Source organism: Lonchura striata, chromosome 3, assembly GCF_050655825.1.
Source record: "Lonchura striata isolate lonStrDom1 chromosome 3, ASM5065582v1, whole genome shotgun sequence".
Taxonomy (NCBI): Eukaryota; Metazoa; Chordata; class Aves; order Passeriformes; family Estrildidae; genus Lonchura; species Lonchura striata.
The window spans coordinates 6,228,443-6,242,724 of record NC_140705.1 but is presented as its reverse complement, the minus strand read 5'-3'; the positions used below and the strand labels follow the sequence as shown (position 1 = coordinate 6,242,724).

The window sequence follows — 14,282 nt, the reverse complement described above, 5'->3', positions numbered from 1 at the left end:
AATTAGCTCCATAATTTAGCTTTACTGAGATTAAGTGTAATAAACCCATATGGTTTAATTTTGGACAGCAGTTCTATATAGTGTGTTTGAGCTAATATTTACAGCTATTTATAGAGAATAGCAAGTATGCAAGAGAGCAAGGGCAGAGCAGAACAGATGAGCATGCTGAGTTTATGTAACTCTAAATGCTTGTGCTAGAAGGAAAAGCATGATTGCATATTGTTATTGAAAGAAACAAATAAAAGGGAATGGATTATTATCCAGTAAACTTCTACTTAACTTACTGGGGCTCTGTAGATGCAGTAGGTTGATGTCTATTAAGGACTTCTAAATACCTGATTTAATACTAATTAACTCTCTGATCATTAATTGGACCTTGACTTACTCCCCTTGGCTGGCATGTGGCTTTCTCTCATAACAACAGTAGTGATACCATTTCGTGTATGAGCTCATTATGTGTGCCCATCATTTTGTATGCCTTAAAATTACCTTTCTATACTGATGCATTTGGGATAAAGGCTCCAAAATCAGCAGGACTTTCCTAAAAGTGCTGAAAGTCATCGAGTCCACTCTTCCCACAACTTTATTTGCTTCTTAGTGTGATTAAGATGCAAAGAAATTGCTAATGAGCTTTGAAAACCAGTCTAAGTTCTGTACTTAAGCTGTAGAAAAAATTGGCTGTGTTCTGTATAGCAGAGATTGTAGCAGTCTTGGTTGTACTGGCTTTTGATGATGCTGTGTTCATGCTCCCTTCCATAAGGGTGTTTTATTTTGGTTTTTATTTCTTGAAGCCTGCTTTAAATTTCAAAGTTATTTTCAAACTTCTTACCCTGAGCGTTATGCTTCCTGAGCTGGCTGCAGACTCAAAAGCACCAGCAACCTTCCCATTAACAAACATGGTTCTCTTAAACCCAAATACAGCATGTTATTTTCTCATACGGCAAGGGGCTTTTAAGTAATGTCTCTTCTGCTTGTGTTCAGAGGCTTGTACTGGTATGGTTAGGCCTTTTCTGTGCTAATAAATGAAGTTAAAGTTCCTGTTTGAACCTTAGTGAGACTGGTCTTAGTGCCCTGCGTCAGAGGCCATTGTTGCCTTGAAATAGTGTGAAATTCACTTTCTACAAATGGAGCCCCCAGACTTCAGAATCTCTGGGTTACCTTGTGGATGTGGAATGTTTAAAATTGTTGTGTAACTGAGTGATGTTATCTTCTCTGTGCTGCCAGGGATGAGGGGAGATTCTTACTTTGGAATGCGGGGCCTTGGCCAGTATGGCTGCATCCCAGAGGATGGAGGACGCTTCCTACTCTACTCTATCAATGGAGACAACGGCATAAAGAGATGTTTTGCAGAGGAAGATTTCCATGAAATAATTGATTTCAACGATCTCCCAAATTCTCTCTTCGCTTGTAATGTTCACCAGTCTGTGTTTGAGGATGAGGACAGTAAGGTACAGTGTCTGTTTCCAAATTTTCCCTGTAAGAGAAACCTATGTTTTATATCTGTTTATTGTTGTCAGTGGCTGGTGACTCAACCCCTTCTCTGGGCAGCCTGTTCCAATGCTAGACAACCCTTTTGGTGGATAATTTTTTCTAATATCCAAGGTAAACCTCCCCTGGCATGCCTTGAGACCTCTTCCTTTTGTTTACTGATTGCTAATTTGGATAAGAGACCACCACCTGCCACACTCCAAACTCTTTTCATATAGAGAAGAGACATAAGGTCTGATGTGTTTTAAGTTGTCTGTAATACTGTGTTCTCACTCTCATTCACTACAGATTTTCTAGATAAAAACACATGAGAAACTTTATGACAATATTTTGAACTCTGCAATTAATCTAAAACAATGTTGAGAACAACATGGTCTAAAGATAATAACAAAAAAGCAACTCTTGCAGGAAGCATTCAGTTTCTGTTTCTTAGTCTAGTATTATTTCTGACTGAGACTTCAAGAATATAAAACTGATAGCTTGGGGCTTTATTGTCTGATGAAATGAGTCTGAGCTAATTGTTATAGGCACATCTCAAGCTACTTGAGTGTTCTGTTCAGAATTTTCAATTCACAAACAAGCTGGCAGTGGTACAGTGGGTTTTGCCTGAAACTGTCTGAGGTATCCAGATAAAACTACAAAATCACCGGGACCAGAGCTGGCCAGAATGGACAAAGACTTTTTAGTGGGAGGATTGCCAGATTAAAGAGGAATAAAACAAGACTTCTAAGGATACAGGCTCCCATTAAAGGTACTGAAAGTGATGTCTGGTGAGGCTGTATAAGTGGAATTATTTGTGTTTAGTTATTTAGGCATTTTTGTCTTCTGTAATAATGTCTTGTGTATGTTTGAGTAATATAGGTTAGTGCTGCAATATGAGCTTTAAAGTGTGCATTTATATATTACAAATTCTACACTCTAAACTGCAATTTTGAAAAACAGTTCCCTATTTTATTGAACAGGCCTTTTGCTAATAAGCATATTGCATTTACATTCTGCCATTTTCCAGAATTTTCTCACCATCTGGTAATGAACTTGACTAAAGTTGAAGGTGTCTGAAAGTCCAGCTTTAAAGGAAGAAAGCAGAAGCCCACCTGGAAGTAGGGACTCTTTCTTTACCCTGCAGAGATTCTATCCCTACTTGCTCCTGATCTTTCCCTTTTGAGAGCTGCATTCTGGTATTTAGCTGATGGCTTAGTTAGAAAATGGAATGGGTGATTATGTAAGTATGTGGGATAGCAATCCCCAAAGACTTGCAGGACTTAAGGATATGGCTTAAGAATAGCAGCTGGGTTGTGGAGGTGGATGTTCTGTGCCACGTGCGAGTCTGTAAGAGCCCTGTGCATGCTGTGAGTTGAAGCTCTGTTTGCAGGTAAGTGGTTACTCCTCTAAGTCTCTATTTAAGGAGATAGGATTACCTTCAGATTTTACATTAAATCCAAGAACCTGGGGAGTTGATTATAGTTTTTATTATTCCTGTAGAACATGTTCTTGTGTTCCCAGTTGATTAATACCCATAATCCTTTCTATTAATAACTGTTGCTGCAAGATAAGAGCACACGTGAATTCAAAATAAAAATATTGTCAAGTTGCTGAGCTAAATTTTAAAATCTCACATGGTCACTATTCATAAATGATGGTAACAGTCATATCTTCAATTATGTATTGATCCAAAGTATATGTAATGGTACAATAAACTTCTAAAAAGTATGTACTATAGTAATGGTTATATCTAGAATTATTTAATTGTGGTTTTCATTCTACAGAAAGTAAAGCTTTTTGTAATGTATTTTTGACTTTTACTCTTGACCTGCACTTTTAGGAGTAAAGTGAAGGTATGATTGGAAGTTACAAGTTAGCTAGTACAGGAAGCCAGAGAAGCCCCTCATTGTAAATGGCTGGTTTGATTTGGTGTGGAAAATTCTGAGTGGCTTTAGCATGGAACACCATTAAAGTAAAGAAGTTGCTGTGTTAGTTCTAAAGTTACATTGTGGCATTCACATTCTCTGGACAGAGAGACATAATTCTGTCTCTCAGGAAAAGCACAGAGAGAAGAGAAAACAATCTTTATCTCTGCTCCTTTGTTTTCCCCATGTGGAATGTGGTATGGAGATTGTTTACCTGAAGTGTTTGCTTGATTGGTTTCTGGTGAAGGTTGTTTGGGTTCAATGACCAATTGGATCCTGCTGTGCCTCGGACTCTCAGCAGAGAAGTCACGAGTCTTTAGTTGATAGGTAAATAAGAAATAGGTAGGATAGGATAGTCTCTCTTTAAATAGTGTATTAATGTAATATAGTTTTAATAAAGCAGATCCTTCAGCTTTCTGACTGGGAGCCAGACATCGTTTCTTCCCTGTTGAGGTCACCCTTTTTTACTATATTACATTATCTGAGATGTCCAAGGGGCTGAAATGTCAAGTTCAAACTTCTAACACACTAATATCTAAGTAATACACTCACTAAAGACAGGTTTTTATTTGAAGGCATTAAACTCCTTTGTATCAGATACAGGGTAAATTCCAGACTGTGCTGGAACATGGACTTGAGGTAGCTGCTGGCAGCACGTACACCTGTGCTGGGGATAAGCTGATTTGGTTTGTTCTGAGTCCTGTGTCAGAAATACCCTTTCACCAGTGCTGCATGTCTACAATCCCTCTTAGAAGGAATTCTGTCTCCTGTCAAAAGCAATGATGGCACCTGAAGGTGAGAATCTCTGGCAGCTGAAGGCCGAGTCCTTTGCAGGGAAAGACACAGGCTTTGGTTTTCCCTGGCTGGCAACCTGAGGTCTCACTATCCTGAGCCTGAGGAGTTGTGGACTCTGGAGATGATTTTGCCATCAGGCTTCAAGGAAGCTGCTTGGAACTGACTGCCTTGAAACACTGAAGAAAAGGGAATATAGGTTAATGCTACCTACAACTGATCTTGCTTCAGTAATAGAGCATCTGGTCAAAAAATATTTTCCTACCTTCCAGCCTGTGTTCCTGGGAAGAAATGTGTGCTTGGGCCAGGAGAACACCCCAGATAACTGGGTTGATACTATGGGCATTTAGGAATTTGTGCAGGATGTTTTAGCAAGATGCTGAAAAGAATATCAAAAGGATAGCAGCTTGCTGTAGCTGAGGGGAGGTGGCTTTGCTTATCTCCACTCCCATCATGGACAGCCTGCACATTCCTATGCAAAATGAAATTGTACCTTCTTTACAGTGTGCTCGAAATACAGAGCTTTTTAGTTCCTAAAATTCAGCAAAGGTGTGGGAAAGATTATCCAACAGGATAATCTGTTGCTAAGCTGGGATCGTATTCAGTTGTGCCCCTGTCACTGTCCTGTGTTCTGATCATTTGTTTTGGCATAAAGCTGTTAATGGTAGGGGCAGATTAATTTGGTGTTTTGGAGTGTACGGCACTGACTTGGTTGGGTCATGGAAGTCTTACTGTAAAGAAGCTAAAAATAAAATTACGCCTTAACCCTGGGCGTTGTCGCATTGATGGGACTATTTATGTGTGAGTAAGATATGGCAAAAGTGAGACTTATTTTTGGCTGGTAGAGTGACTGAATGGGGGGGTGCTGCTCCTTTTAGCTTTCCTGACAAATCAAGTGTGTTGGTGAGCCAATGGCCATGACGCTGATAACTCCTGAGGGTTGGTATTCTAGTGTTTCAGCAATTAATTGCTACCCATAGCCCTTAAACTCTGGCTGGTAACTCTTTTGTTGTGCTTTATGTGTGTATCACTGTTTTGTAAAACCAACCTTTCTGTTCTGTGACTTAAACTTCCTTCAGGCTGGGACTGGTAAACACACTGTCAAAGTGAAGCATCTTTGTCTCTTAGGATGGTTTCTTCAGATGCTGTAGTGCCTCAGGAGATACTTACACAAAGCTAATAATATTCATTATTAGAATATGTTTTCATGAGAGAAGGATGTGTTTCCTCAAGCATTTTAGAAGCTGCACGCTCCTTTTTTTTCCATTCTTTTGGCTCAAATTGGAAGGTGCACCGATTAAACTTGATAGTTTTATTCCAGATAAAGAATGTTTCATCACTTTCTGAGCATTTTAGTTATGGTGAAGCTGCCTAGGCAATGATAGCCAAAGTCTACCAAGTGCTTTTTCTTGCCAATGTAATCTAAACCAATAGGAGATACTATTATTATTTTTGCATGAGAAAATACTGATCAAATGCTTCCAGTTCTGAAATTTCCAGCATGAGCAAGACATAGACGTACTGGAGGGAGGTCACAGAGATGAATGGATGGGAGCCTGTCTGCTCTGAAGAAAGGCCAAGAGAGCTGTGCTTGTTGAGCTGGAGAAGGCTCAGGTGGATCTGAGAATGTGTGTGAACGCCTGAAGACAGGGTGCAAAGAGGGCTGATCCAGACTCTTTTCAGTAGTGTCAAGTGCCAGGAGCAGAGGCCACAGGTATGACCTGAAATGCAGAAGGTTCCCTCTGAACATCAGGAAACACTTTTTTACTGTGGCAGTGATACCACGGGGTGCCCAGGGAGGTGGTGCAATCTCTCCCTCTCCATGGAGATACTCTAAAGCTGTCTGGATGTGGTCCTGGGTAGCTGAACTTGAGCTGGCCCTGCTTGAGCCAGGGGTGGGTTGGAAAAGATGACCTCCAGAGGTCCTTTCCAACCTCCTACAATCTGTGATTCTGTGAACATCTCTTGTTAATTCTTCTGATGCAGAGGGCCAGTGTGTGAATGCAAGATTGGGGATTGAAGGTGATTAAAAATGCATCTTCTGAACTGCGAACTTGATGGAGCTGGGATGGGACAGGAAGAAGAAAAGTCAAACTAACAAGCCAATGGAAAAGATAATCCTATTTTAATAGAAGGACTTTACTATTAAAACAATTACTATTTTCGTGAGGGATTCACATTACAATATTATTGACATATATTGGATGATTGCTTGCTCTTACTGCAGAAGCCTCTGTTAGACTTTCTCTGACTTGTTTTTTTTAAGATTTATTATTGAACTTGGATCCTGAACAATATTTAAGGCTCCCTCAAGTGGGTGCTGAAATATTTGTCCAAGGGTGATGCTTTAAGAGCTCTTCATAGCCTTACTTGTAAAGCCTTTTTTCCCTTTGTACTTGCATTCAGATTTCTCAATAAAGCCCATTTTCATGCTGCTATTTTTATTTTTAAGGTTCAGTGAAAGACACTGGACTGCTCACTGGTATGCTGTCTTTAATGTTTATATGTTAATTCTGGAACTGAAACTTTCTGCTGATTCTTTGACTGAAGCAGATAATTGAAATGTGTCTGTTCAGTGCTCCTTTTAAACAAAGTGGAGCCAGTGTGTCTGCTGCCATGTGTGAAATGTTTCTTGAGTTCCCTTTTCCTACCGGCTAATTCAAGATGATGCTCTGGGAGGCTCTAGGCAGGCTTTGTGTCTGCAGGGGAAGGAAGATCTGTTCCTTTTGATTTGAGTTTTAAGCATCTAGATTGTGAAGTCAGAATCTCTTTGTTCATATTACATCACTGAAGCCTCCAGGTGTTGAGTCATCATTATATTTAGAGGGTGGCACACTTCTTTTTAGTCTAATATTAGTATTCAAGCCTGGACCCAGTGGAAGGTCACCCTAGCAAAGATGAAGTCAGGCTCCAAGGCTGGAAAGGAATGCAGGCTTCACTTTGCCTTCCTAGTACACTTGCTGTTGCTTTGCTTTACTTTCAGTTTTTCTACCTTTTAAGGTTGGTGGTGGTTGATATGATAACATTATCAGAAGCTGCCTCTTGAAGCAGACTGTGCCTCTTGCTATGGAGTCTACCTACTTTTCTCTGTCCTGCTTTATAAATGGGATGAGTGTTAGTCCCTGGCATTCTGTGAAAATGGAAGTGTTTCTTTGCTATGCTCTGTCTGTGCATCTAATAAAATGAAAATACAGAAAGCTTGCAAAGAGTGGCTGTAGGAGAAGTGTCCTTCATGAATCACAGCTGCCCCCTGGGAATGCTATTTTGCACTTTTCCCTGGGTGCTTGTTTGCAGACAGCCAAGCACTGCTTTTTTTGTATGTACTTTTGGAAGCACTAAAATAAAGCTTTAGGAAGCTGTTCTTGCTTTAAGAAATATGCACTCTGAAGTTCATTTTCTATTGCATTTTTTTTTCTGTAACTAATTTCAAATACTTTTCCTATGAACTATCTCTAAGCAGTGCATTTTTTTGTCTGAAAACACCTGTGGTCTTCCATGCTCTGCATCTGATATTCCCTCAGACTGCTGGAGTGGTAAGCCTGATTTTTTTCAGCCTCATTATGAAAGTTCTCACTACAACTGAAAGAAGCTGTTGATATTAGGCCTTAAAATGGCCTTAAACCAAAGGGAGGGTAGGTTGACATTAGATATTTAGAAGAAATTCTTTACTGTGAGAGTAATGAGGCCCTGGCACAGGTTGCCGAGAGATGTGAATGCCCCATCCCTGGAAGTGTTCAAGGCCAACTTGGTTGGAGCTTGGAGCAGCCTGGTTTAGTGGAAGGTGTCCCTGCCCATCACAGGGATTGGAGCTAGAGCATCTTTTTAGATCCCTTCCACCCCAAACTATGCTATGATTCTGTATTTGTCATTCATAAACCTCCCTTTTACCCCATTGTGAAGCTGCTGGCCCTTGTTATCCGGTTCTGTGCTGGCACATGGAATGGGATGTGGTGTCACAGTTCCTCCCTGTAGCTGTTGTTCCTGTGCTTTGCTCACAAGTCAGGTGTGAGTTCTGTTGAGGGGCTCCGATAAGAAAAGCATTAACTTCATAGAGGTGGAGATACTGTAGCTTTTGAACTCTCTAAACATGACTGGCAGTAAGACCCACAAAACATCTCTGGAACTCCTTAGGACTCAAGCCACAGTAACCATAAGGAGGTGAAGTTTTACTGGAGAAGGTGAAGTAGGGAAGTTCATCTTCATTGACATTTGGGATCTGTTGAGTATTCATTGTGGTTCAGAGCCATAAAATGAGTTAATTTTGATTGGTGTGTTTTGCATATTCAGAATGTCAATGCATATTTATAAGAAGATGATTTAAGGCTGCTCTTGTAGCTTTTAACAAGACAACTTGCATTTATGTATGTATATAGGCTCTGATGGTAATTTCCTCTGAGCTGATCTGCAGAATTTCCAGAGGAGCTGTAAGGAGGTGTCAGTGTAGATTAGGCATTCCTTCCATCTTCTCTTGGGTTGTTCTGGAGATGATGCTGTTCGCATGCAGGAATTACCCAGCTCTGAATATTCCTCAATTGCATCAATGTTCAATCCTGCTCTAAAAATATGGTTTGGTGTTTTTGTGGAGCTGCTGGTGTTGTGTTGGGTTTTTTTAAAACAAAAAACACCTCAATCTATCAAAAAGTTAGTAACAAGTATTTCTGGGTCTGAAAGGCCACTGTCTGTCATGTGGATCCTGTATAATAATTGTTACAGTACTTGAGATTATTTTCCCATCCATGCACAGTGTTCTTGGTAGCACAAATGCCCTTGTTTCGATGGGAGAATGTGCTTGGCAAAAAACCAACTGGGTTAAAGGTAGGCCTGTATCCATTGCAGCTGAAATCTGAATTAGTGCTTCAAAGCATTTAGCTATACTAGTTGTTTGTAAATTACAAAAATAACCTGATTAATGTTGTTTCCAGAACACACAAGACAGCAGTTACTGTCTGCTTTTTAAATTTGGAAATGTACTTTTTTCCTTAAGAGCAACTATGGAAAAATTCTTCTAGTGTTGGCTTTCTGTGGCTGTATTCTACTCCACAGTCTAGAGGGAATGTGTTATCTCAAACGAGGCTGGGTAGGAAATCTTGCTTGGGAAAGGACCATTCAGGGTATTTCCTTTTTTTTTTTTTTTTAACAGGAATATAATTTTTTTACCAGTTTTACTAAAATACAGATTTTTGAATAATGAGACATTTCAACAAAGGTGTTAGTAAATCCATGCCAAGGTTAATGAGGGCCTTCTGTTATTACATAAGTAAACAGGCTCTGGGAGCCATAGGGAATTGCAAGGTCTTGTGTGTAAGTCAGTAAAAAATCATCCTCTTAATTACTCCTTTCTCCAGCACAATGGCCACTGTAGGATAAACTGTGGGTAGGTCTGATTTAGATATCCCTAAACACTGTGCAAATTTAGGTTAAGATTCCACTTGGCAGTTGTCTGTCTCCTGTAATAAGATGAACTAAATTCCTATACTCAAATGCCTTTTGATCTTTGAGGAAGTTGGATCTGTCCTGGAACACTGAGGCTGGTGTGGCTTTCCTCTGAACTCCAGCAGGGTTAGCTGGAACGAGGGTTCAGCCAGGGACTTCTGCTGACTGAGTTTTGGTGTTGGTGGAGTTTTCCTTCTGCTTACCCTTCTTGAAAATACTGGATGGGTATGGAATATTGAGCCTTTCTTCTCCAGGATGATAGGATATATTGTTTTCTGGGATGATAATATTTATTGTAGCTGGTGATACTTGCTATTCTTGAGCAGTGTTAGTCCAGTTTGGGTGTTTTTCCCTTTTTTTTTTTTTTTTCTTGTCTGGCAATCTAAGTCATGGCATGTTTTTATAAAGCAATGAAAGCCAAGATGATAAGATAGCAGGTCACACTTGAAATAAAGCACAGCCATGAACTCTGCAGGAACTTCCTTGGGCCTCATTGAAACTGATGCTGGCACATTGCATATTAAAGGAAGAAGTCAACCCTTCTGGTATCTGCTGACATGAGCAAGAGCTACAGCTCCCAAAGGGAAAAGCTGCCTTTATGTAATTTATAGAAGCGTCTTTGGTTTGTTCCACTAAGTAGTTCTTATCAACAAATATCTGCTAATAATCAAACACAGTTTTGCCCTTCTCCCTCCAGCAAACTGTCACTCTGAAGTCAACAAATATCCTGTTTTTCTAGCTGATAGTAATCAAAAAGTGCAGTAAAGCCATTCTAATGTGGTTAGGGCAACAGCTGTTCTTTATTTTAATAGCATCAGAGGTCCTAATCCCACCACAAGTTCTGCTATCAGTTTTCTGGCCCAAGGAAAAGGCTGCTGAATGAAGGTCAGCCTTCATTAGTAGTGCACAATGACACCGTGTTTGCAGAAGCAACCTTACAGTTTAATCACATTCAAAGTAGTAAATTTACAACTGTAATTTCCACTTATTTAAGGGAATTTCTCAAATATTTAATACAAAATATATGTTAACACTGTGAAAGAGTTAAATGCAATTAATAAGTTAATAGTTAAAAGAGGTGGGTAAAAAATGCTGCTTGAAGAGGAATATTGTCTTAGAAAATGAGGGATATGAGGAGGTAATGTGAGAAAATACAGGGTGGAGAAGGGAGAGACGGTGTTTTTAAGATTGTGGCATTAATTAAGAATCTGCAACCAATTTGGGCACAAATGTGAGAGATCAGAGGTGAATCAAGGTGATACGAATTATCAGTTACTTCTGTGCATTTGAAAACATGTTTTCTTCTGTGCCAGCTGAATTCCTGATTCTTCTCCAGCTGATGGAAATTTTAACATTTGCTGCAGTACTGCGAAGATTTCTCCATGGTTTTGTGCTCAGGTCCAATCCTGAGGCAGCAAGATCTGCTGATACCATTCCACCAGTGAGGATTTTGCTCAAGTTCTCAGTTTCCTGTGTAGTGTGTGTGAATGTACTTTTTTAAATTGTCTTGGCTTAATGTAATTACTTTTAGGTTATTTTCTTCTAATTCAATTGCATTTTCTGGACACTCTACCCTGCTTATGTTACATAACCTTTGTAGTGGGCTTTGAAACTTAATCCAGAAGCAGAGGCATTGCAGATGTGGTAGATGTAATGTGTTTGCCTTGGAGGGATAAGAGAAGCCTTCCATGTGATAGGGGCTAATGAGCTGGAAGTTAAGATGAAAGTAAAATGGGAAAAAAATTACAATATCTCTGACAAGAGAGTAATGAAAGCAACTCTTGCACTGCAGCAGAGTGGACTCAGATCTGCGTATATTGGCTTTACCTTGTCTTGTGAGTTAAAAAAGCATAAAGACATTATAAGACTGCAGCATACAGAATATAAAAGTGTTCCATTTCATTTTACTGGAACCAGCACTGGGGAAAAATCTGATGGTTTCATCCCTGTGTTTCCAGTGTGTGGCTGCCTTACAAGGGAAGAACAAGCTGGGAACTTCTGAAAATGATGAGCAAATGAGGTACCAGCCCTGAATGCAGGGAGAGATGTCCCCTGTGTTAAGACCTTGATATCAGACTGATGTGTACCATGGGCTGACTTACAAAAGCCATGATAAAGTCAAGAAACCCATGTCTCTTTTATTTTTATTCTTCATTACTCTTTTGGATGCTAATTTTGTATTACTTCTTCTGAGCTTTTGGTGATTTTTTTCTTTTTCCTTTTATTTTTTGGGTTTTTTTTTTTTTTGTTTTTGTTTGTTAAACAGCTGGTTTTTGTGGTATCCCTGACTGAAAGCAAAGTCAGTTCACTCAGACTGAAATACCAGCAGTCTTGAAGAGAAGGGAATGGGTATTTTACATGGCTGAGGTTGTGTTGGATTGAGCCACAGGGCTATCTGAACCAGCCTTCTGTCAGTTTCTAGAGTCATTTTTACATGGTTTTCTTTGAGTTCCTGGGACAGGGCCATGTACAGGCTAAGAGCACTGACATAACCCAGAGGCTGCCTCCTATGTGATATCAAATATTTTTAATGTACATCAACAAGTTGGCACTGCTCATTTTCACTTTTTTGTCTTTGCAGAGCTTCTGTGTGAATTCTCCCAGGAATATTTCCTTAACAGAGATCAAATTTGGGATATATAATATTAGGTGCTTAAATTAGCAACTTCTGGACCCTTTCAGTTCTTACATACTGGTGATGCTGTTCCTCTGAATAACCATGCAGGGCTGCTTCACACTGTCTGACTTACGGGATATGGTCATAGACACTTCCAAATTCCTTTAAAGTCGCTGCTGCCAACAGGAGCTGTGGAAATGTATCACAGAACGCTGTTATTTTGTCCTTCCTTTCTGTGTCCTTCTGGAAATCCCTTTATCTTTTGCATCTTTAACTACAGATCTTCCTTTCAGTCATTTCTTTGCCCAGTGGCCGTTCTACCTTCTGTGTGCTCTGTGATGCAGATGCTCCTGTGATTGTTTCCCTCACAATTAAGAAGGAGAAACACACAGCACAAATGGTATAGAAGTGTTTCTTAGGAATATAATCTGTCTTCCTGTTTTTATATTCCAATTTCAAATAATTTATATTAAAAGTCTTGTACCTTTTAATAGGTATTTCCCAAATAAATTGTTTTATTGTCTTAATCCATCACTCTTACAGTTCTGAACGAAAGTTTTTCTGACTCCCTGCTGGTTTTTGACCTACATATAGCAGATGCAGTTTGTCCTGTGCATGTATTTAGATTTTGAGAATTTTTTGGTGGAGCTGTCATGTAGTGAAGCACAGTTCTGATTATCTATTCAGAACTGTGCTGCATCCCAGTCTTTCAGTTGATCTAAAATGTATGATGTGATTGATGCTGTGTGGCGACAACACAAGCAACTGCTTAAAATAGCTGGTCCAAGCTATGTGTCTGTATTCCATGTGTTTACTTCAGGCCTAAGAATTAAATCCTTATCTGATATTTGTCAGTCTTGAAACAGAGATGGATGTACACCTTATCAGTAGCTTGAGCGAATATGAGATTTTTCCATATCTTCCATTCCCAGCACAACCCTGTATTTTTCCAGCCTGTTCTTTCTCTAAACTTAACAGGGGGAAGAAGGAAAAAAAAAATGTTGTACAAATCTGCATTTGGTATGACAATTAATTTTGTGTAAAAACCAACTACTTTCTAGTGGTATAACTGGAGGGCAGAAGGGGTGATGGAGTTTGAATGTGAACAAAAACGGGCACTGGATTTTCAGAACATTATTTGTAAGGTGAAATTCATATGAACACAGTGACGTTTTTGAAATTTTAGGTGGTTTATTAGCTGCAAATAAGCAGTATAGAGTTTCTGGGTAGTCCATTCTCCTTGAAATACTTAGTACCTGTCTTGCTTTTTCTTCCATATTAGCAGTTAATGCCCTCCCTACCTTATTTTGTTATTGAGGACCTTCAGCTACCCTTTATTATCCACATTCTTGGAAGGACTGCTGTTAACCCCAGGCCTAAAAAACATGAGTTGTGTTAGTATTATGATACTGATTTTAAAGAGAATTTTACGTTCTTTTTAATGCCTTCTGGCTTTTGACCTAAGTTGCCACCTGTATGCTGATTTTGGTTTTTATTTTTTGAGGTTGTATCTTAGGTGTGTGTTTGGCAAGGTGAAAGAGAGAATTTGCAACTGGATTTCTTGCACAGAAACTGATGTAAACTGGGGTAAAAACACTGATACTGTGGAGTTTGAGATTAAAATTATGAAAGTGAAAAGCACCGTTCTGCTTCTTTCTGATATTTCCTTGCAGTTCAATATCATGCAGGAAGTCACCTTGGTAGTGAAAGTAAACTTGATTTATGCACACTTAGACCATTTACACGGTGTAGGGGAAAATCCTGGCTGGTACAGAAAGAAATCCCAGGTTTTTGTGAATAACCCGGCCTATGTGTGTGAGCTAAGGGCCATCAGGGTGTGTGTGTCTGGTTCGTGGGTGCCATCTGCTGACTCGTCCCTGCATCACACACCACTTGCTGTTGGAAGAGGGAAAGATAATATATACTAAAGAATGTAGTTTTAGATACCCCACCACTGGAATATTAAATACAAAATGTCCTTCTTAATCCTTGCTAGTTTTGTGGAGTTAGAGCAGCAATGTTCAGCCTAAATGTGTTTCAGTTTC

At 39.6% G+C, this 14,282-nt stretch overlaps 1 protein-coding gene across 4 annotated transcripts in view; it reads left to right on the top strand.

Moving 5' to 3' along the window:
- Positions 1-14,282, top strand: part of RCAN2 (regulator of calcineurin 2) — an 83,278-nt gene that overhangs the window by 6,365 nt on the left and 62,631 nt on the right. For all 4 annotated transcript variants that reach the window (XM_021529740.3, XM_085576249.1, XM_085576250.1 and 1 more), the window contains one exon: positions 1,225-1,448. In XM_021529740.3, the coding sequence (XP_021385415.2) occupies positions 1,227-1,448 (222 nt within the window). In that variant the 5' untranslated portion in view covers positions 1,225-1,226. The remainder of the gene's footprint in view (positions 1-1,224; positions 1,449-14,282) is intronic.